This window comes from Corvus brachyrhynchos, unplaced genomic scaffold (assembly GCF_000691975.1).
Source record: "Corvus brachyrhynchos isolate BGI_N302 unplaced genomic scaffold, ASM69197v1 scaffold4, whole genome shotgun sequence".
Taxonomy (NCBI): domain Eukaryota; kingdom Metazoa; phylum Chordata; class Aves; order Passeriformes; family Corvidae; genus Corvus; species Corvus brachyrhynchos.
This window is the reverse complement of record NW_008237878.1, coordinates 5,903,641-5,928,401: the sequence shown is the minus strand read 5'-3', so window position 1 is coordinate 5,928,401 and position 24,761 is coordinate 5,903,641. Positions and strand designations below refer to the sequence as shown.

General features: G+C 38.9%; 1 protein-coding gene across 1 annotated transcript in view; it reads left to right on the top strand.

Moving 5' to 3' along the window:
• The window catches only part of EEFSEC (eukaryotic elongation factor, selenocysteine-tRNA specific), a 116,849-nt gene that overhangs the window by 8,041 nt on the left and 84,047 nt on the right, over positions 1 to 24,761 (top strand). Inside the window, exons 2-4 of the mRNA XM_017732510.1 lie at positions 12,102 to 12,309; positions 14,975 to 15,071; positions 16,650 to 16,814. Of these exons, the coding sequence (XP_017587999.1) occupies positions 12,122 to 12,309; positions 14,975 to 15,071; positions 16,650 to 16,814 (450 nt within the window). The 5' untranslated portion in view covers positions 12,102 to 12,121. The remainder of the gene's footprint in view (positions 1 to 12,101; positions 12,310 to 14,974; positions 15,072 to 16,649; positions 16,815 to 24,761) is intronic.

Genomic DNA, 24,761 nt, shown 5'->3' with positions numbered 1-24,761 from the left:
GCAGTATCTCTCAGGAACAACTTTCATATCTATACTCGTTTTCAGCTGCATGCAAACTGCTGTTTATAGGTTTTGGAAGTTTGGAGTTGCATATCTAAATGTATATTCAGGTCTGTCTACCTGTGTGATGGTCCTTATCTCCAATGACTGCTGCATGGAACTTTTCCTTAGACTGATCTTTCAAAGATACAGCAGAAGAGTGAACAAGAATTTACAGTGAGATATCCTTTGGCTAGGCAGGACTTGAAGAAGTTAACACAAAGATAGCAAAAAAGTCTCCTTGACATCTAATATTAAACTGATTAAAACATGCTTGAAGAAATTCTAACAGATGTTCCAAGATGTTTGTAATTCAGTAATTCTCCAAAGCACCCAGAGGGAGGCAATAGATGCCCTGTAGTAACAGTTCTCCAGTCCTCTGGGAAGGAAAAAAATGAACTTGTTGGTCATTAAGCATAGCACATTCTTTTTATCCTGAGATAATCAAGTACTGAAGTTGTGTATTGCTTGTGTAAGGATTTCTGAGATGTGCTGGTTCTCTTTGTGTTACAACATGGGGGCATGGATGTGATCGAATCCTAGATATCCTAATGGAAAGATACCATCTTGTACAAATGTTAAAAGAGCTTGAAAAGTTGAAGAGCTGAGTGTGAAATAGTACTGATAGAGGGTAGAATTTATAGAAACGTTGTAGTTATTGTTCATGAGTCTGGTTTTGCCCCCTCTGAGTCCAGTACGGGGCCTGTATGCTATAGTAGATTCAAATATGGACAGAAATATGAACAGATTGGTTAGGAAACATTTCAGTTGGTCTGTTCTTGGAAATCAGTGTGTTAAATTGTCTGAAAAGCTAATACAGGAGTTCACTTACTGAAACAGCTCACTGCTTTGAAGGAAAATACGTGCACTGGTGGCTGTTTATGTGCATCTCTCCCTGAAACAATCTTGGAAAATATATAGAGTTATTCCAGTAATTTGTACTGCTTTTCTCTTTCCGGTATGAACCTGATTTTGTGTGACTTGTCATTTGTAGTAAAAGGCATACTGGTATAGGCTGCTGTCGGCTCTGGCCTGAGGATCCTGTAGTATCAGGGAGGTAGCAGGAATTCCCATGGTTGTAGGTACTACAGAGGCTTTCACTCGATATTTGTCTCCACACTCCAGTTAGTGGAGAAACCTCAGGTGCAGCATTCTTGAAGCTGGGAATAGTCTGTTTCTGTGTAGTGTGAACTGAGTAATGAGAGATGGAGCAGAAGGCTCCACATGTGTGGAAGTCGATCAGAACTGGGGATGGGCTCATGTCCTCATTGGTGCAGGTTCAGTGCCTTTGCAGTTCTTCCAGAGGTTTGATTCTTTTTATACCTCTAAGCCACTGTTTTCTCTTTCAGGTCTTGGAAATAGCTTCAAAGATAGTGTCTGTAATCTTTGAAAGATGCAAAGGACAGAATGGTCATACTTGGAGTTATATTTTTTGCAATGTATTTAACATTATCACATGCAAGTATAATTACTTTTTTTTCTTGAAACTTGGCAGGAGATCTTGTAGAGAGCAAACATAAAGCTGATACGGGTCAAGACTATAAAAAGGATATTTTTTTTTGTTCTTGGTCCTCTGACCTGTTTGCTTTTCAGTGTTTATAGTAAAGACTTTATGGACCATCAGGGACCATTTATGGTCACTATATAAGGCCCAAGTGTAATGTTACCTTACGTTTAACTCTTCAGAGCAGTGCAAAAACACACGTGGCATTGATACCAAAACAAAATACCTCTGAATAACAAGTCTGAAACTTGACCTAATCACTCATTAGGCTCCTAGGAAAGCTTACTAGAACCCTGAGCACACAACATCGTCTGAGGAGGTCAAAGCAGGGTTTTACAAGTATCCATTTTTTTCTACTTTGCACCTTTTCTCCTGAAGCATGAATGTCAAGTGTTGATTTATTACACAACTTACTGTCACATTGTTTCAGAAACCTTGTTTTATGAACTAAAAAACTCCAGCCAGAAGGAGCAGGGCACTTCATTGCAAATTTCTAAGTTTGGGTTTGATATGAGTTGGTGGAATTACAGGTGCCATTTTTGTATGAGATTGGGAACCTAGAAACTTGACATGACTGTTTCTTGTTGAAATAGTTTATAACCTGAATTCCAAAATACGAAACTGAACTTTTTTCCTTTTTTCTGCTAGGTGTAATATAGGCAGGTAGTGCAAAAAAAAAAAAAAAACCAAACAAAAAACCCCTGGACAAACCAGGTTTACAACATGGATAGTAATAACTCAGTTGGTTTCTTCTGTGCTTTCTTTTGCTTTCAAGTGTATGAAATTTTTTTTTTTTTTTTACTATATGCCCCTGATTGTACTTCAAGGCTGATGAGCTGTATAGTGACATTCAGTCTAAAATGCTAAGTAACTGCACTGTAGTTTTGTGCAGTATCCTAAACATTTAACTTCTCAGCTTTTACTGGTGTCTGTATTTGCATATACATATATATGAATGACACTTTAAAAAGTTAATGTTTGCTAACTAATTCACAATTTATGCACTTTCGACTTCAAGCCAAGAAAGAAATTAATGCAGCTGAAATACCATGGTGTTGTGTAATTCAGCAAATGCTACCTTTTTTTGTAGCAGTCATCTGTGTCTACTCAGAATGATTGTTGCTCTTCCAAGATATGTAGGCTTTCTTGAATTGTACCATAGTTAATGTTTTCAACATTAAAAGAAGTAGAGGTCTGTTTTGGACTCTGTCCAGTTTGTGCCCTGTCAATATAGAAATTCAGATCTAGTAATAGGTAATATTACAGAAAAGGACTTTTGTGCATATGGAAGAAGGATGACGTCTTCTCTCATATGGTACTTTACCTCCATTTTTACACATGCTATGTATTACATGGCACTTCTTGTTACAAGGCAAGGATTGTTTGCTTTGCTCTCCCCTCATTGTCTATAGGATTTTCATTTGGGGTGATTTTCTGGTTTTCAACAGAAATACTTATTTGAAGAACAGGAATTTAAATGCCAGACCCTAGTAGTCACTCATGTGGTTTGTTACCTTTTCTTTGGAAATAGTCAAAATGAATGTTTTATAGGGACAAACAAGAAAGTCAGTGATGGAATAAAGTGTCCCTTTCTTTAAGTTTCATCTTAATACTCCTTACACGGGATAAAATCATAAATGTTTTATTAAAAAATGAAGTTTCATCTAGCTGGATGTAGCTTTAAAAATCTTAATGTATAAAGCTGTATTTTTATTTGTCTAAAGACAGATGCTATTTAGCAGCACTAAGTTTAAATTGTGCTACTTAAAATTACATAATTGATTGTGCTCCTTTATTGGAGGTGTTTTATTTCCCATCTTTCACTCAATTTCATTTGTGTTTGTCACTGTGTGCTGTTAACATGGATTTTTTCTTTGTAAGTGAAGTTGTATGTGAAGGACCTGAGTGCATTTGTCTTGTTTCCTTTTTTGAAGCTACCTCAAGATTCCTTCTCCAGAAAGTGACCAGATCAAAACGCAGGATTTTATTTCAATATTACGTTGGATATAGGTCAAGTCTAGTACTTTGCCTTTTTTTGCTGCTTCTGAATGTAAAACAATTTTGCATTGAACAGCATATAATGACTGTATCTTTTCAGAATTTTCTGAAGTAATAGCACTAGTTTTGTGTATATACACATGTACTTGAGTTTCTTTCAGTTCTTCCTAACAATATGTGGACTGTTTATTCAGCCTTAAGTTTCTCTGTAGTTCCTCAGGCTGCTGTTCAATGAACCTCTTGGCCTGCAGCAGCATCCTGTCCCTAGAAACAGGAGGTTTGCTTTGCTTTTTCCCATTTTCTCTTGGCAGCTCTTGGCTCTTTGGTCCTGCTGCCTCCCTTGTGCCAGCTCTGGCTCTCCCTGCAGCAGCTGGGCCACCTCGCCAGTCTCAGGGAGAGCTCTCCGCTGTGGCTGGATTGAACCGACTGGTCTGAGCTTCAACTTTGCCTTTCATCAGACCCTCCATGAACTGTGGGAGGCCTAAATAAACACAGTGCTGGGGAAGCAAAGCTGGGAGCAGGAACTTCCCAGCTCAAGGAGCTGCAGCCTCCATGACCAGGTGCCAGAGCCTTTTCACTGCTTCAGTGACAATTGCTTCTAGATCGCTGCCTATGTACAGGTAGTGATGTAGATCAGCACAGTAACAAAATAGTGTTTGATTGCCCTGGCTTGAAACCACATGGGGAAAAATGCCTTTTTCCCTTGCATGTTTTGTCTTTACCATGGAAGTGAAGGATATTAGTTGCGGCCTTTCCTTGGCTGTAGAAGGATGTATCCTTAGCAGTGGCCATTACTTGTGCTGCTCCAGCTTATGCTCAGGCTGGGAGGAGGTGAGGTGTACTTGGCTTCCATTTGTGTTGGGGAGAGGGGAGGACAAGTGTAGGAAATTAATTTGTTACCTTAATTAAAAAGGTTCATAGCAATCTCTCTTTAGTAGTGAATTTCTATTTGGAAGTCTTTGGAGGGAGGTTTCTCTATAATTTTAGGTTTTTTACAAAATTATGTGTAAATTTAATGTGTGTTTAACCAGTGAATCTAGTCAGATTGCAATAAGGGCATCCAGTATTTGTCTTAAGAATAGTGTCTCTTCCATAAGTGGTGGAAACTACCAAGGTGTTCAGACATTTCTCAGGCTTGTGCTTTTGGCCTTCCTCTGAAGAGGCTGAAGACAGCATGGGATTCCTTACATTCTGTAAATCCTTGCAAAGGATCTCTTGATAACCTTCTTTCTTCCTGTGTTGTACTGCATTTTTTGAGAGCGTTTTCACTTTAAGGTTTGTTTGTGATTTTTTTTCTCAATAACTCATCCATTTAATATAAGCTTAATCCTGTGTACAGTATTGCAATAGCTTGACCAGCATATAATAAATTATTGGAAGATATTCCTCAGTCTTTCTTAGCATGACCTTCATAGAGGCTTTATCAGCTTTGTTCATGCTACTTCAGCATGATCAAGCTTATTGACATACTCAATCATTACAGGCATTTCCTCCCTTTGAAGAACACAGACTTGTTTCTGACACGTAGTTAGAACTTATTCAAACAAGATAGATCCTTGGATGACTTGACAAAGGATATGGTAGAGGCATTCGTGCCTTTGTCCTCTTCAGAACAATATGGCACACTGTTTCTTCTGGCAGATGAAGTATAAAGTATATTCAAGGGGATTCTTGTATGATGTCTTTTGCAAAAGAACCTTTTATTTCCTATTAGCAGTTATCACCTACTACTTGTAGTTGAGTTGAATTCACGTATACAGATAAATAACTGTAATAGATGGGTTATTTGACATACAAGAAATGGACTTCTTACAATTATGCCCTTATGGCCACGCTTCTTTCCCTTTCCAGCTCTCAGTTACAGACCAACCATAGTGGCTGGTTTTCATCTGAAGAGAATTCATGCAATGACATAATGCTTCTATTTTTAAGCTTTATTGTGCGCTCAGAAGTGTTGTGGGTTGCCAGTCTGATGCTTTCTATCAGAGATGTTACAAGGGATCCTGAGTTTGAGGCTGCACAGCTCCCTGTTTGTGCTCTGAGCTGCTGATGGCTGCTTCGGAAATGATGGTGGGATGCTTGAACTCCATGAGTTCCTTTTCTTTTCAAAGTGTTTCCTAACAGGAGTTGTATCGGTTTTGATCCATGATTTGCATTGCTTTACAGAAGGTGTCTTCATGTGTAATTAATGTAAATTCATGTAAAACCCCAGTTGAGTGCATGCCTCTCCCTGCCTCACACCTCCTATTTCTGTTTGAATTTTGGGAGATTCCACATCCTGTAAAACATCTTCCTTATTCATCACAGTGCCTCCCTTCTTAAGGTAACTAGCAAAATCCTGTGTGACTTGTAACATCTCCCGGGGTGTAACTGTATATGGAAACAGGGAATAATTTAGTTGTTTCTGAATAAAGTTTCTTAACAAAAAAAAGGCGGGGGGAGGGGGCTGGGAAAGGGGAAGCTGGATACTCACTGCATGATATAGACAATATTTCCTGAGACAGGAGATACTAACCTCAAAGAACTCAAAATAAAACATTGATTTCATTTTTTTCTTTTTTTTTTTTTTTGAAAGTGGAATAGTGGAGGTAAAAATGGTAGAATAGTTGGTCTTTTTATCCCGTGTGCAGATGAAATTGATTAAACCTTAAAAACTCGCCTCAGTCCACCCGGTTTATTAATTGAAGAATTTCCTCTTTCCCAGAATGGGAAGTGCACATTAAAACAGAGCTTTGCCCCTGAGTAGCAATGATACTTGAGAACGGTACATTTTCAACAATCCTATTTTCTCTTCTGCACTCGAGGAAATCCTAACATGGTAAAAAGCATATTTAAAAAAAAAAAAAGTATGTTTAAGGAAGTCCTCTTTCATTTCCTTGTAGAGCATGAAATCAAATTATAGCTCATGGCCCACAATTATTTTATTTTTACATTTCAAATTCCATTTTCTGCTTCCTTTTGCTGCCTGTGAACAAGAGTTGCACTGTTTGTGCAAAGTCAGCTAAAAAGATTACCACAAACAGGACAGGACACAGTAGCTTAAAGGAGCCACCAGTCAGAATCTGTGCCTGTGTTCCATGTTTGTGTGGCATGCAAAACCTCCCCTTTGTTCACACAGGGACCTGATCCCCTCTTCTTCCCTCCATTCACCAGGTTTTACCTTTTGAAGCCAAATCAGCTTTATATTGATGTATTATGGGGAATCTAATGCAATACTTTAGTTATGCTTGCCAAAATAATACAACTTAAAAATGCTCTCCTATTCTTGATCTACATTTGGTAAAGACAAAACAACTGAGATTCTGCCTATTTGTTGAAAATGCCTTTTGGGGTGGGCTTTTCAGTAAGGAATTGGTAGCTAATTTAGTGCTTGGAGATTATAACTGGATGGTTCTGAAAATGGGCTCAGTGCACGTATAATAAAATAGCAATATGTTTTTGGAGCTGATAAACTAATACATGAGGCTGAAGTGTTTGGGGGTTTGTTTGTTTGTTTTCCTAGATCTAATAATGTCCTCTTTTTCTGAATTAGTGTTAATGTTATATTTTGCTGTAGGGTCACAGCTCAGTCTGGGAGTTGGTGTATAAAGTTTACAAGCATGCAACAGGCTGCACGAATGGAAGGTGCTCTGAGTTCATGTAACACACAGAACCACAGCAGCCTCTGTGATTGAGGTTGAAGGAGGTTTGTTATTTAAGGTGTAATGTTCTGTTCCAGAATAAAGCATTGCAGTTACAGTGCTCTACTGTTCTGGAAAATGTGTCTGATGTGTTGGGTACTCCCATGGTGTTTCCCTGTGAACGCTGGTGTAAGAGCTGGTTTTTACTAATTGTGTGTGACACTAAACACATTTATGAGGAGTGAATTTGATGGAGGGGATGAAGGTCTGCAGCCTTGTTGCCTAGAACTCTGGGTAGGCCTTTTTTCCTGTTTCAGCAAAGGTTTGAAGAGATATTATATTAAATAATGCAAATGTAGAGAATGCAGTGAATTTTCTCCTAAAGACTAAAAGTCCATTGATAGATACTTTTAAAATGCATACTGTTCTTTTTCAGTGTACTCAGGCAGCAGCTGGTGAGCTCTTTCAGGATCCAAGAGTGAGAGCTAGCTAGGAATGATGTTGCAAGTGGTATCATTTTGCTCTTCCCGTGAAGAAATTGAACTGGTGGCCACTTTAGGGAAGCTTGAGTTGCCGCCTTCTGCTCTTTGGAAATATGTCATAACCTCTGACATCTGTGATTCAACTAATCTCCTCAGTAAAGAGTAATAAATTACTTCCTTGATGACTTTTTATAATCTCATACTCCTCAAAATTCAGGAGCAAGCATGGGTTGTATGTTCAAAGCAGTAGCTGGGCTTTATCTTGTCTGTGAAGGTGTTCTTATTTTCTGAGCTTTGTGTTCCCTGTCACTTTTGTGGCACAAATGAGTGCTGCTGCCTCCAGGTTTAGCTGGCACTTGCAGTCTCTGTGATGCTGTGCTGCTGGTCTTGTGTTTTTCCTGTATCTGGCTGTCATCCAGAATCTCTCAGTTCATGTTTTATCTTTCTTGTTTGTTTTTCTTCACTCAGACTATCTACTTTATTTTTGCTGTGGTTCAGCTGCTTATCTTTGAAATATAATTCCCATCTTTCTCCACCCCCTTGTGTTTTCTGATGACAACTAGTTTATTTCATTTGCTTTTTACAGGGCCTCATCTGAGCTGTGTGTCATCACACAAAGGGTACTCCAATAATTGATCTTTCATTTTCAAGCAAAGTGAGAAATCACACGTCAGGATTTATCTTTCTAAATGTTCTTGAACGTGTCTTTCATAGATGAAGTGGCAAATAAAAGGTTACACCGATTTTCTCTGTAGTAGAAATAATTTGAGTGTCTTAGTTTAACTTTTTCATTGATTCTATGTGACCTGCTTCAGTGCAGATAAAATATTTTTGATTGCTGTGCTTCCTTGTATGCAGACTTGTCCTTTGCATGTGTCTCTGCTTTGTTCAAAGTAATTTCAAGCCATTTTCTTGCTCTGAAGGCTTGAGGAATACTCAAATCATCCACAGTGTCTTCCCTATCACTGTTCTTAACTGTGTAGGCCCATATTTTGTCTCCTTTTTTGAGGAGTTCAGTTCTTTGTTCTTTCAGTTCTTCTGTTTCATTTTGCACAAGAACCCATGGCTGGCATTTTGTTGTCATATAGTGCAGGTGTGAGTAATATTTTTACCTTGTTTTATTCTTGTTACTGTTTTTCAAGTCTCCACAGAGTATTTCTGTAACATTTTTATGCCCCAATTGAAAAATCTTTCCAAGTGAGATTGTATTCATGAGAATGCTCATATAATCCATCCTCACTTCACTGTTCCTAGTTAAATCTTTCTCAGCTGTAGAAAATTATTCAGAAATATTTTGCCTTTTGTTGACTGAACTCTGATATGATGGTGAACTGATCGTTTACTAGAGATTATTTAAGTAGTGAATATAAAGTTAAACATATTCTGTCTGCTGTTACCATTTATATGTTTTGAGGAGAAAATGTACTGAATGAGGTGTTCCATGGTAGATGGGGGAGTGTTACAGTTTTGTCATCTTGGCACAAATAACCTGCCAGTTTTCCTGATTTGAAATGTGACGTTGGTGAATCCTTGTACGCTTCTCTAGATGATTTTGTTTCAGTATTTAATGAACTATTCTGCATGGATGATGGGCAATGAAGGAAATGGGTTCTAGAATAAAACAAAATGTAAAACTGTGTAGGAGAAGATGGGGGACTGGGAAGAAGGTGAATTGTCAAAGATGGTTTATTAAACAGCTCAAGGAGGAAAGTTGAGGAACTAAATTTTAGGTTTTTTTTTTTTTACCTTGTTACTCAAGGGTCCTGTAAACCTGAGCACTCCTGCCTTGATATGCACGAGTAGACACGTACAAGGCATTACAAAACATCCTCATGCCTCGGGGAGAATGCAGTTCAAGTATTTCTGTCAATGCTGTCATGATCTTTGCCTTGGCTCCATGACTCCTTTGAAGGGCAGCAGCTTCCCACCCTGCTTGTGTGCCAGCTCTGCCTGCCATGCCTTCTGTCCCATCTTGTGCCATCTCTTCGGAGCTATGGCCAGTCAGCACGTTGGGGCTTCAGAGGAGGCACAGTAATTGTGCCAACAGTGTTTGTGAACTTGTGTGTGTTGCTGCTTCCTTGACTTGAAGTATTTTTTTGTCTGGAGTGTCATGGTGTGTCTTCTGGTGTTTCTGGAGTTTTTCCATGGACTGTACAGTTATTTTTCTTTGTTCATCTTCTTGTTGCTCTGCAATGCCCCGAGGCAGACATTCTCGACCTTCTAGAAACTGGGTTGATGATTTTTATGGCTCTTTTAAAGTGTTGCTAATAGATTCATAAATACAGCAATTGCAAGCATTTGCTTTATAACAAATGCGTTCAAAGCAGTTAATTTAGAGTTTCAAGGTAAAGTGGCCCCTTTTATTGAAACTACATATTAACAGTTCAGTGCAGATTTTGTGTTCTTTTGGAGGGAAAGATACCACACTGTATATAATGACTCTTATGAGCTGCCCTTTTCAAGGCCAGGTTTGGTTCTGGTTGCTTTGGCTTAGTTTTGGAGCATGAGGATCACTGTGCTTTAGTAGTCACAATAATGTTTGGTACGGCTCAAGCTGCAGCATTGTTGTGTTACCAGAATATCCTTTTTATAGTATTCATAAAGAATTGGACTTGATTGTTTGGTTTTAATTATTTATTTCCATTCATATTGAGGATGTCAGCTGTGTAGAATAGTGTAATACAAAATATTTTAAGTTTATAGTTAAGTTTATAGTTAAGTTTAGAACAGCCCTGCTGTAAGTATTCACAGAAGTGGATCCATTCTGATTCTTAAGTGCTTTGTCCCACTCAAACTATTTTCATGCCGTTTGTTTGCCTTGGTTTCTGACCTTTAGGTCTGCACTTGGGTGGTGTATAAAGTCTGAGCCTTTTGTACAGTCTTGATGATGTTTGTGTTGCAATTTAAGCAGGCTCTAAATCAACACAATTCCCAAAACAAAAAAAAATGCAAACTACTTTTGAAGATATAAAGCCTATCTTCAGTTTGTCAGGCAGAGATATTTGAAATGATTGGAGAAGATTCTGCAGGAGCACTGGAAATATCGTAATTATCCAACTAGTGCTCCGAAGGGCTTAACATTCATTATTACAAGATGAAAGCTCTGGTAGGTTAAAATAGTCATTTGTAACCATAATTTTTTTTCTTGTTGTAGTTCCCACCCGCTCATTCACCCATGCACTTCAACCTTGGAATGATTTCCTATCCTGAGTTCATGGGAATTAAGAACAAGGGTAGCTGTTGTCACAGCCATTGTAAAAGCCTTAAAAACAAAAAAAGGCAAGGGGAAGGCTGGAGAGGGCAAAGGAACAAGGAATAGTTGTATTGATTTCTTGTTCTTCTGATCTTAAGGCAATTATTATAAGTACTTAAGTTAGAATGCTGGAATTTTACATGATTTCTAGCTTTTATCATCTTTCAAAATGCGCTTTTTTTGGCATATGACTTTCTGGTAGTTAGTTCAGCTTTAATTTCTGTTTTTCTTTATGTTTAAACTTTCTCAACATTTAAAGTCTGTTGCACTTTTCTATTTTGGTATTCGGAGTATTTCACTTACCTCAAATGAAACAAGAAAATTCTGAATGTAATTAATGGAAGGCCCAATGTTCATCAGATCTTCCTTGAAAACTAATTTAGATCCATGAAATTCAGGTTGCTTCAATCAAAAGATTATGGGTTCATGACAACAATGCTTTGAAAAATAAAAATAATCCATAAGCATGGTAGGTAACTTCAGCCTAAAATGTAGGAACTTTTCCACGAAGCGATCTAGGAATCAGATCTCTGTTCCTGTGCTTGAAATCACATGTTCATGTTATGTGGATCTGAATGGGGAGTGAATGATGATATGTTGCAGGTTTTAAATTGCCTCTTCCTAACATTGAGGGACTCAAGAATTTCTTTAGACTTTGGATAAACCTGTCTCTCATGGTGATCACTGTTTTCATTTTTATCAAATTTTGGACTTGGAAAGAAAAATGCTGGTAAGCAGGCAGGGACTGAGGCTTGTGGATATTTTTGTAGAGTACATGGTCGGCCCTTGTTGGGGTTGCTCTGAGTGTGCAGCTCCCTGCAGTGTTGCTGGGTATTTCTTTGGCTGTATCAGATTCTTGCTTAGCTGCTTAGATTATAATTTTTAACTGAGGCAAATGTCATGCCTGTGTTGCTGCAAGCTTAATTTTCATAGTATTTTTTTAAATGCAGTGAGATAACAGCCTTAGACTTGAACTATCATATTCTTCCCTGGTTTTTATGACCTGATGATAGCCTATAATAGCATAAATTCCCAAGGTCTTAATTTCAAAAGAGCTGTGGCATTCAGTGCTTACTTTGACACGTGTTTTGTTTGTCTTTCTGGGCATTTGTACATATGCTGACAATTTTAAATGAAAACTATTTGAGAAAATGATCCTTAATCTTTTTATGCTGTGGCAATACTAACTCTGAGTTCTCCTCCAGGTGCCCAGATTATCGATTTAATGATGCTTGTGATAGATGTGACAAAAGGGATGCAGACACAGTCAGCAGAGTGCTTGGTAATTGGGCAAATTGCCTGCCAGAAGATGGTGGTAGTTCTGAACAAAATAGATCTCCTTCCAGAGGGGAAGAGACAGAGTGCCATTGAGAAGATGACTAAGAAAATGCAGAAGACCTTGGAAAATACCAAGTAAGTGAGCAGTAATACTAACAGGTAACTTGTAACAAAATGTTGAACAAAAATACCAACATTTCCCTTCCAGTGTGCTTCTAAACATACTAGCACATCTAGCAAAAATGATGAGAAGAGGGTGAAAAGATTTACAGAAACTCAGGTGCAATTCCAAATTCATATCTGCAAGTATCATGTGTAGAGAAATACTTTCCTGTAATTAAGCCTTTCAATTTAAAGAGCTGCTTGGAGTTCAGGTAGGATAATACAAAGCCAGAATATCCAGGTGAAGAACTGATGGATGTGTGTTTGGCTAGGTGTGTTTGTTGTGGGGGTGGGTTTTTGGTGGTCTGGGGTTTTTTTGTTTTGTTTTTGTTTGTTTGTGGTGGGGTTTTTTGTTTGGTTGGATTTTTTTTAGCTTATGGGCTTGCAACTTCTGTTATGATCTTTAAGTCTGTTTCACTCCATAGAAAGTGTTAGGAATTTTCCTTAGCTGAGGATGACAAATGTTCCCCAACTAGGGAAAGCAGAATGATGGAAGTTTATATAATGTCATATGGCTCTGGCTGGCACAGTGGAGGCTGGCACACAGCCCTGTTTAGGCACATTAGTTGAGGTATGTGATGAGTGAAGTGCAGGGAAATTCATGAGTGGGAATGTGGCTGTTTTGAAGTGGGAAGCTAAAATATACACACAACATTTATTTAGTGGTTACAGAAACTGCCGCACATGTTTGCTTTGCTCAGGGATATAGGGGGACATAACTATTGGGTCACATTTTGAGTTGAAGAATCTAAGGAACAAGATTCAGAGTACAGAGGCGAGAGAACCAAATCTAAGTTTCGTATGTGCAGTCTGTGCTTGACGGTGCTTTGAAAGCTGACCTGGGTGTGATTGCGAAGTGTTTGTCCTGTTGTATCTTGGGCATGTGGAGTTTCTAAACAGCCTTTTTCCCGCCTGACTTTGAATCTCCCAATGCGTGGTTTTTAAATGCTTTTCTATTTCTAAACTATTCTTATTAGCAGGATATATGCTGGTACTATTTGACAATTGCCTCTAACCCCAAACGCATGGCAATGAGGGGTTTGGCTTTTTAAAATACTTTACTTGTTGATATATTTTCACTATACACACAGGTGTGCATGTGCAATTCCATAGCAGTGAGCAAAGCTGAAGGCTGTTGTAGAGTAGATGTTGCCACCAATGCTGGGCAAATTATTGTAGTGTTGTCAGGAAATGGCAGAGGAAAGTAACTTGTATATTTGAGTAGTTTGATACTTGTAAATTTACCTAATCAAAACTTAGTTTTCTGTGAATTGATACCAAAACTAAAAGCAAGCTGCCTCTATGAATGGAATTTCTATTTTTTAAAGAAATTTGGTGTGATGGAGTAAGAGTTTCAGTAGGGCTGGATCATGTTTAGAAGTGCCTCCAAATGCAGTATACAATTACTCCAGTTTGTTCTGGTGTATGGGAAGAGGAGTAAAGCATCTGGTTCAGCATAAATTTGTTTACCGCAGTACAGTGCTCTGAAATAATTGTATGAAATTTCCAAAAGTTCCAAAAGTTTTCTGGTTAATCAGCCGCAGTACAGTGCTCTGAAATAATTGTATGAAAATAAATTTCCAAAAGTTTTCTGGTTAATCACAGGAATTTTCAGTGCACATTTTTGTTACCCTTTGTCCCTAGATGCCTCAGGCTTATGGCATGTAAACAAAGAAAATACCTTATGTGCCTGATTACAGATGGGTCAATGAGTGAGGTCCCTTTACAGACCTTAACATTTCTTCTTTAGCAAGGCACTGTCTCTTCCCTCCAGTTTGCTCCCTTTTGAGAGAAAATCAGTGGGGGGGTGGGTGTCAAGAGGATGGCCACAATAATTTTGGTCTCATTCTGTTGCAAGAATTAAGTACCTATGAGAACCAGTCCCTTTTTGGTGTAATTAGTATTTATTATTCCATTACTTTAATATATGTTTTATGTGGTTAATCCTAATTTTTGCAAAAATGCAATAACCAACACTAGGTTGTATTTTAGGGAGCAAAAGTTAAGCCTGCTGACTGAATTAGTAAAAAAAAAAAAATCTGCTGTAAGTTGAGGATTTGAAGAATAAAACTGATTGTAGGATAAAAGGTAAACTGAGGTCAGCTGGCTGTACTGTGCCTCTCTGAACCTTTGCATGTTTGAGATTTGTGAATTTTGCAGGCTTTGATTTCAGCAGATTCACATCTTTGTTGTCTGCAGATCTTGCAGACTCAGGTAGTCATCATGCGGTATCTTGCATTTGGCTCCTGTTTTGAAGGGTATGACTTTACAGTTAGGATTATAATTGTTTTAATGAAAGTTAAGAATGTGCTAGTCTCCAGGTAAAATGACTTTGGATGCAAACCACTGCATTAAGACTGGGTAACAACAGACCTTCTGCAATAAACTGAATCTTGCATTTGACTGTTACAGGATTGAATCAGTAGCTAATGTGGAGCAGGACTGAAGCCTTCATAGTGAAGTCCAGTAGTGCTGATCTGCTGGTAATTCAAGAAGAAATTGTCAGTCACATTGGGGGAAGAGCAGATAAATTGGAATTTGAGGGAGTTTCCTAGCCTTCAGATGAGCCTGGAAGTTCTTTATGTTGACACATATAGGAGATCTGGGGTCTAATGGTGAAAGTCTTTCTCTCTTTCAGGTTCTCTGGGTGTCCTGTTGTTGCTGTTGCAGCAAAGCCTGGTGGACCAGAAGCCCCAGAGTCTGAGAATCCACTGGGTGTTTCTGAATTAATTGAGGTACTGGCTGAAGAACATACTAATAACATGAAAGTATCCATTCTCAGATGTTCAAAACCCTTAGTTATGTCACATGAAGTTTGTACTGTGAAGGGCAGGACACCTGAAATAACTAAGAGTAGTTTGTAGCTTGCAATAGACTTGTCACCCTCTCTGTAATTAGCTTAGGGAAAGGAATGTCTTTGCCCTGGAAGGATGCAGCTGTTGCTTCAGACAGCAGAAAATAGTCCCAAAACAAAGGCATCATTCTTTGAAGACTTGTCAAATTCTGATTTGGATGCTGCCAGGTTTAAAGTACTTGTAAATTGCAGTAAGGTGCAGCATCAGTCATCAAAAAATCTCAAGATGTCTGGCCCTGGGCACCCAGGCTTGTATAAAGGCAGGATGTTCCTCAGGGCTGCTGAGTACTGAATGCTCTATCACCTCCCAGGCTTGTGTGACTCAGGATGGGCATGGGGATGGGATGTAGTATGGCCTTAGACTGAACTTAGCCAGGACCAATCTGCCCACAGCAGTTTCTAGAGATGAGGAGATACTCAAGTGCTTACTTCTGCCTTCATCTGGTTCCTGTTAGATTTACTGGGATGTTCCTCAGGGTTAAAACCTTTAAAGGAAACACCTATTACAGCTGTTCTGTCAACTGAGACCCAATATTAGATGAGCTGGCAAATGCTGTGTGAGCCCTGCCATTGAACTTCAAACTATTATCCCTTCTGTCCTTCCTAAGAGACTTTCCATTGTTCTGCCATTACAGCTTGAGCTTGAGCTGCAGTTTTTGACCTTAAAAACAGACGTTAAAGGCAATACCAAGTGTATATGCAGGTGATATAACAGAGATCAAAAGTGATTTGAGACAGGAGTGAACCAGTTCCTTTGAAGCACTGTTGAGTACATGACTGCCTTTCTATAATTAAAATCTTTTGTCTGATGATATGTTTTAAGAAACATAGTATTTGTCAGCAAAAGAAAAATCCTAAACTCAGAGAATTTCTCTAGAATGTGGTACCTATGTAGTTTTTCTTAGTGGATTGATCCTTCAAGAGGTGCTAACAGAAATCTGAAGGGGAAGTTGACTTTGAAAACTTAACCCAGTATTATAGTTTTTCTGAGAGGGAGGCAGAGATGGGCTTTATGGGGCACTAATATCTGTACATAAGTTCATTTTCACAGAATCCAAAAAAGCTGAAGTAGCAAAACACACTGTAAAATTGTACTTTGGGGAGAGGGTGGGGAGGGGGAGATGACACATGTACAGTTATTTCTTTTTCTCTTTGCTGCAGTGTTTATATTGAGTTTGGCAGCAACTTTATCGCCAGTGAGGTTTTGCTAACCAAGCTAAATGTGCAGCACCAAATCTTTCTAAGGCAGAAAATCGAACTTTTCCTGCTGCTGTGTGTGTGTCTCCTCCATGGCACACACAGTTAATTTGACATTGGTGAGTTCTAAGCTCATTGGGAGATGCCTGAAATCAGTAAAATTGCAAGCTTGTTCAATCAATCATCTGCTTGCCTGCCTTCTGCTGTGTTGCTGTCATGACTTTTCACCCAGGCATGGTGCTGCTTTTATCTTTTTTTTCAGGTCTTGAAGTCTCAGGCTTACCTGCCATCAAGAGACCCCTCGGGACACTTCCTTATGGCAGTCGACCACTGTTTCTCTATCAAGGGTCAAGGCACAGTGATGACAGGGACTATTCTTTCTGGCTCTGTTAGCCTTGGTGACAGTGTGGAGATTCCTGCCCTGAAGGTGAGTCTCTCATTTTCATTCCCCCTGCTTTTCCTGATAGAAAGAGACACTCAACAAAGAAGAGTGTGTTCTCTTCCAATCTGAAATTACTCAATTATTCTCAATTTTTATTTTTGTACTCTATTATAATCCAGTTTATAACAGGAAGAGGCATAGTAATTTTTAAATAAGGCAGTGAGTAAGGTTACCTGCTCAATTATTTAGTTGGATGAAGACTGATCTAGATTAGCATGTTAGGCTTTCAAATTCAGAAAAGCAAGGTGGGCATGTTTCCAAGATGGGAAGCACCCAAGGGCTGAACAAGGTTTGAGGGAGGTTACTTTCATTTGAGATATGCTGCAGTGGGAAGGTTTGCAAAAGAATCCAGGTAAGTAGGCTTCCAGAAATGTCTGAAAGCAAAGGAAATGACAAAAAGAGGGCATTGAAATGCTTGATGCACATTCTCTTTGTTTGCTGAGGCTTTAATTGATGTCAGCATGTTCTGAGAGAACTGCTGGGATGCAGTAGGTGGCTTGCTGCCATTGGGCTCTTTAGAGAGCCTGTAGAAAGTCAAAGAGACCTTTCAGTGGCCTTTGAACTGCTCAACTGTTGTTACTATTTAATTTCTTAAAATATATTCATCCTTTAAAAGAAAACAAAGTGACATATCTTGGAACATGTGAAATCTATTTCACAGATGCTGACTTGCACTGCTCTGATTTTCCCTTAGTATTAATTGCCCAAAATGGATCAAGACTTGAGGAGTATTTTGCAGCTACCACTTAAAAGTGGACCTAGCTGATTACATTCTGTGGGCAGGCAAGTTTTGGCCTAACAAGGCTGGGTGGGACTCTTTTGATGCTGCCCATATTATCTACGAGTCATTTTCTGTAAGGACCTTACTGTTTCACTGAGTGAATGTGCTGTTTTGTCATTTTTGACTGTACTGTTCGGACAAGTGAAGGATTAGTGAGGCATTCTGATTTCACCTGAAGTATTTGGCTGATAGCTGACAATTCATTTCTGGCCAGCCTCCTCAGTGACAGCTGTGGCCATCTAGTTTATATCCTGTTGTCCTCTGCATAGAAGTGATTTGTATGATACACTTCTATGATACACTTCTGCTTCCCCAGTGGAGTTCCTCACTGCCCATATTTTTATTTACAGCATGAAGCCTATTTTGGGAGCCATGCTTTCAATTCCTGCAGGGAATATGCTTGCTGGGGTTGTAGCTCTAGCTTCAACCTCTCCTGGTTTCCACTTGCCAGTGTTCCTTCCTTTTCTGTTGTGTCCTGTTCTCAGTCCTAGGCCCTCCTGTGCTTGGGGTCCAAAGAGGTACAAGGAGTGTGAGATGGCTCCTGCCCAAACAGGGCCTTGGATAGCGAGTTCACTGCTTTCTTTTTGGCATAGCACTGGCCAAACTTCCTGTCATTTTGTGCTTCAGGAGATGGGGGAGACAGGGCAGAGTAATTACTTCTTGCAAAGAAAGAATGCATCACTAGATTGTATCTCGAAATGACTATTCTGCTTTTCATGTACAGTCCAAGAATGTTTTGAAGAAATATGTTTAGGAGTAAGTCTGCTTTTTGAGAATCCATATGAAGGGGGAAATAACAAAAATATAGAATAACTTGTAAATGGGTGTTTAAAAGGACAGTGGAAAAGGCTTTAAGTGTGACTTTTTTAGTGGGCTTTCTTCCCAGGTGACTGGGAGAGCAGTCACTGAAGTGACAGACAACTTAGCAGATAAACAGGTCATTTGCAAAGAAAAGCCAAATCACTTGGCTCTTATGGCATTAACAAATTAACAAACACTTCCCTCAAAGTTTTAGTTATTTTTCCAATTGCTGTTAATGAATTAACATTAAACCTTCCTCTGCTATGTGTGAAATAGAAGGTGTATCCATGCCTCTGAATGATAATAGCAGTGGGCAGAGTTTTGTATTTTGGCACTAGCAGCTTGTGGACATTCACCTTCATGTTGCACAGGTATGGAAACCAAGGCGCGGTACAGGAAAGCAATGTTTCTGAGTTTGAGCTGTGTGTTGTACTTACCCCTGCCAGCATCATGCAGAGCTGGGTTAGGATACCTATGAAAGGTCAAACCTTTCTCAGGCCTACAAGGTAACGGAGGAAGCACATTTCACAACACATTGTGGTTTATGACTCTCTCTGACCTTTTTTTGCCCTGACCCAATGGTAACTGAGATTGACAGCTGGTACCCGCTGGGCATTTAGGGACATTACAAACCAACTGCTTTTTTTAAATTTGAAGAACCCTCTCACCAAATGAAGTGGCATCACCTCCCAGTTCTACTAATGGACTTCGACATCTTTGACCGCTTGAACCTGCACAAAGGAGGGACACAGCAATTAAAAATAAACAGTGACATTCTCAAACGCCCATGCTTGCTCTGATTGAGGCTGAGAGCACCAGCAGTGCATGGATTCCTTTATGCTTTGCCTATGTAAATTGCCATCTGGGGTTGATTATCCATATAGCAAAAAGAAAAATTATATATATGTGTTTGGCAAAAAGCTTTGACACAGCAAACAGTTCACTATCCAATCGAGTTAGTACTATTTGCTCCTTAGCACTTGAAATCCACCTTGAAGAGCATGAACTTAGGATTTCTGCAGCAAAAACATAGTGTTGGCAGAATTCTGAATGTCACTTAAGATTATTTCAGTGGTCTTTCAATCTCTATAGTCTTCGAGTTTATAAACTGCAACAACTTGTGACACTTGTATTTCTGCTTTATAAAACTCGCGGGAGTTTGAATAATAAGGATTTTTTGCAATTTAGTTTCATTTTGTTTTACTGATAGGTTTTTATTTTACTGATATCTAAAGTATATGTTGTTTAAAGATTTTAGTTCAAGTGAGGATGAATGTCAAACTCCAGTGCTGCTGGGTCTTTCCATAGCACACTTTAACTGAAAAAGGAAAGTGTTTTCTTTTCAGTGGGGGAAATGTATCTTTTGCCTTCCTTATCCAGGTGAGAGGGGAAATCAGAGTTCATGATTCTATCTTTAGATTTCAGTTGCAAAAGCACATTAGAAATACTGGAAGATTGGGTGAAACAAAGACATACTAATATATCATCTAAAGATGTTTTAGGGCATGGAAAATGTTCCAGGTTGGTTTATAAGAATCACTCCCTCTGTCTTAGGAGCTGTGAAAGATTGTAGAAGAGGTTAGGTCTGAGTTGGGTGAGGAGGCAGAGAGAGATGTGCATAGCTCATGGATCTGGTTATCCTGAAAGTGTCCACTTGGCATTGCCTTTCCTGTGATCAGGGGCTGTGGGTGTACACGAGCCAGAGCATGTACATGGCAGCCAAGTACGAAGACCACTGCTGGGGCTCTATTTCAGGAATTGTAAGTAGTAGAAACTTTTCTCCTTGTCTTATAGTCAGGTTCCTGTCTGTCCTGTTTAATGAATTGCTGACAAATGCTGGAGCAGGTTGATGCAAGCTGAGTGGCTGGTGGAGGTTAATAAATGACTTGGAACCTCTGTAAAGTCCAGTGTGCTGCCATTTGTACTCCGTGTGTGTCAGAAGTTGTGAGTGTCTTGAAGGCTGAGTAGCTGTGTGCCTGCTGAGTGGATACATTCATGTTTTTCTCTAGGGGGATCATCATATGGGGATTCTCACTCTGTGCTGAATCTGAATAATGTATCTAGTGTTGTATGGCACAAAGTTGTTTCTTGCGTAATAAATCTCATTAAAAGGAAAGAGAAATATTCTTACCAGCTCCAACCTTGGCCATCCTGGAGGTTGGCAGTAGCCAGTTGCCATTATCGGTGTAGAGCATCTCAGTCTCAAGAGTTGCAAGCGCATTTATGAAATGCTCCCCTCATATTTGGAGAGTAATCATCTGGATTGTTTCAGTACTCAGGTGAACTTTCAAAAGGTCTTGTGAGACTCAGATATGAGAAACGTGAGAAACTTGCTTCTGTTTATGTAGTCAGGTATCCTGGTAAATGAGAGTGTTAGTTTAAACCAGTAGTGGCTCTGTCTTGGCAGGAGCCTGTTGACTGTCAGATTATACTGACTTCATGAACTTTCAAGAAGCATCACTTTGTAAGTGTGATGCTGAGAAGCTTCATGGTTTCATATGCTTTCAACCATATGAAAAGAGATGTTTTCTTCTAAGCTTTTTTTGTTGGCTAGATAACCTTGGTCTGTGTTTTGGCAAACATTCTGTAGCTTTTGTGGGTCGTACAACAAAAAAATTCTCCACTGTCTGATAGAATAACTCAAATAGTATTTGCAAGACTGTTTCCTTTAAACCATTGTAACTATTAAAATTGTAACAGAGAGATCTGCTTTTGTCCACGTGAGTACTTCAGTCTATCTGATGTCCCAGAACCTCTGATTACTGAGCTTTAGTATGTATATATATGTAGTAAGAAATAATTTTAGTTTATTTAAGGACTTTTATCAGAGTTGCACAGTTAAGCCTTGTCAGAGGACATTTAAATCTCAGAAAACAAACTTAGATCAAACCCCACTGAAGTGGATCACAAAGACATTTGTGTGTGGACTTTCATAGTGCAATCTTAAAGAAGTTTTTGCTTTTACCATTTTGAGCACTCTGGGCCTCCTAATATGCCCCTTCCAAATTGCAGTCAATGTTGACTACTTTTTGCACTGTGAATCAAGAGAACCCTTGCTGAATTTTCTGAGAGTCTGAATACTGTTTCTACATCTGTTTTTTCCTATGCTGCTTGGGTTTTTCTTGCCCAATACCAATATAAACAGCCTTTAAGATGCAACAGTTCCTCTGCTGGGAAGCGAGTTTTCCTTGCCTTGAACATTTTCTTTTCACTGGAATGCTGTGAAGAAGGGCAGTTCATAGAATTGGGTTGGGGGAGAATCACCTAAATGTAGCTGCTAAAATTGTGAAAAGGCAGTTCATGGTGCATATTAAAAGATGTGGGTGAAAAAATGCAAGAATCTTAAATCCTAAAGCAATAAATTAAATGTATAAACATAATGTTATACATGCGGTTTAATTCAGTACAAGAATTAAACTGGTTTTTTTATTTGTCTGCTGCTTCTAAAGCATGGGTTGTGTTTTTTTGGAGATTTTCTTCTTTCCTAGAAAACATCAGTGTGAATCCTACTGGTTTTGCATCTGCTGTGGCATTACTTAAAAGCAAAATATGCAGGATTTGGCTTATACTGGAAAGTACTTTGCTTTCAGCGTTTAGGATATTATCAGTTGTTTTGGAAGAACTAAAGTGCTCTGCACAGTTCTTTGTGGTTAAGTAAAGGATTAAAGACCTGATCCTGTGCCTGTGGAATGAAATTTAGATCTGGCAATAAAAACTTCTCAAATCTTTTTGGCTTGATCTCTTAAGAGAATAAGAGTAGCAGATGCTGAGCTCTTTCTGAAGATCAGTTCCCTCATTTTCAAGTATGGTTTTGTAACTTTTTACTGTGTGGTTTTTTGGTTTTGTTTTTTATTTCTGTTTTAGTTCACATTTTAAAAAAACCAAACCAACACCAAGCCCTCATCCATGGATTTGTTGTGGTATTCATGTAAAACTGGCAAAATTGTTTCGTAGTATTGATAAACAGTCTGGTTCTTTCTTCTTTTGCTGCCACACATTGCAAATCAGTTTTTTCTCTCTGACAGAGCAACTCCATAAAACCACTGCAAAAAAAAAAAAAAAAAAAGCCAACACAACCTCAAGCGAAGCACAAAACTCATTTTAAGTTTGTATTTAAAACCATACAAAATTGTAGAAAAAACTTTAGACTTACAAAAAATCCTCAGGAATAAAAATGTTCAGGAAGAGATTTGTATGTTGCAATTCATTCACTACCTGTTACTGAAGTACAATGTTTAGTTCATATCACTTGCAATTTTGTATTGAGTATCATGTAGGTACAGTAAAGTGAGGGAGCAAGATAAAGGACTTTGTGCATTAAGGTTTGTTTTATTCAGGACGAGGGATAATACATAATAGAAAGGAATCTTGATATGTATCATGGGGCTTTTAATTTTTTTTCTACTTGGTCAGAGCAGAAGGGAAGGAAGCCAGGGGAGAGCAGCCAACCTGAGCAGTGCTAATCCAAACCATACACTGTATTTTTGGAGCTTGTGTGTCTAATGTGATCTCTGTAGGCAGAAAAGTGGCCTAGTCAGTGCTGGCCAATTAACTCTTCAAATACTGAAATTCAACTGCAGCTTTTCTTGGAGATCTAGGTGTACCCTGTGCTCCCTGCCAGATAGAGACAGTTGGGGTACAAGATCAATCATTGGGGTACTTTTTCTCATCCATTAGAAGGCAAAGAATATGAGTTTCTACTTACAGTGAATCTGAAAAGGAAGAGATTTGTAACTTATGCATTGCTTCTACCCATTTAAATCTTGAAATGACTGTTGGGATCAAAGCTCCACATGAATGTGCAGCATTGCTGGAAACAATATTGTTCTCCAAGGTAGACTTAACTTCTGCAGTATTTCCATGGCACTGCTTGCTTGTGCAGGGTTATCTGCAATGCTGACTGGTAATGGTTAATGTGTGAGATTAATTTGGAGTGTGTATTTTGTGCCATTGCCATGCAGATAATTTTGCCTTAATAGTTAGCTAGTGCAGAGAGCTGTTTCTGCCTGAGAACTGGTATGCTCTTCAGTGGGGTTTAGAATGAAAAAATAATGCAAGATGATCTTGACTCTAAATAGAAGAAAATACTGTGTGATGTGAATGTCATACTTTTATTTGATATAATGACCGATTTTCTTAGATAAGTCAAGATACGTTTTTTTTCTGTCAAGATTTCAGTATACATTTTGTCCCATGAGAACTGTTAGAAAAGCTGAAGAAAGTTGTGACAGAAATACAAGGTGGTAAAGAAACTGATATGAAGAAGGAACCATTGTACTGACAGGAAAATTATACAGGCAGAGTTGTTCAGAGCTTGGTCTTGGCACTGAAGTGGGATAGTTCCACTAGTGACTGCACGTGCTGCCCCATGTATGTAGGCATTCTCCCCACTAATTTGCCACATTAGTGTCCTCCCTGGACTCTTGGAGACTGCTGGCAGATGTGACATCCTTGTGTAATCTCTCATGCCGAGCATTCTGTAGCTCTTTTGGAATTACCAACTGGATTGCAGGATCTGATGGTAAAGCCTCCATATCCCAGTGCTCAAGTGTGCCACAAATGGAAAAATGGATGATGCTCTTGTATGCTACATGAGTGAGCAATTTGGCTCTGGTATAGCAACACACGAGGATAAACAAATATGCAGGTTTGTTACTCCAAAACAAGGTTGAAAAGAAAACTAAACATCTAGTGAGCTGTTAAGATTACTCTTGACATCTAGATTTTTCTATATTGTCTCAACTTCCTTTCTCTGCTCACTCTACTTTTTCTCCTGCCTGTTCTTTTTCGTCCATTTCTAGCTTCTTTTCCAGTCTCAGAGTTTGCTCTTCAAAGTGATTGATCTTTTCTACTTACACCATAGATTGAAGAAACCTTTTTCTTTCTCCATTTTCTCATCTGCTGTTGCAATTTTAAGCCATGACTGGGATGCAGCTGAACAAAAAGGCACATGTTATCCTGGGACTTAGTAGGTAACATCTTTCCTGTTGAGCCATTGCAGCTCCAGGGATCAAATGTTGTGTTCTTAGCTTTGTGTGCCCTGGGGTTCAAGATCACTTTGAAACTAAGTTAATGGACATTGCTGTAGTAATCACAAGTTGCATCCAAATGCCTTTTTGTTTAACTTTATGGTAATTCCTTAAGGGAAAGGATGGCTGGATTGTGTTTGCATAACTTATTTGCTTAAGCACTGCTGCTGCCAGGTCATTAACTTTATTTTTCTTTCTTTTAATTTATCAAGTAGAATTGTTCTCAATGCAGTTCAGTTGAAAGCAGACCCACGTGCAGGTACACAAACTGTTTGAGCAGGAATATTAGTGGGATGCTTGAGTAGTAATTGGGCAGGTAAC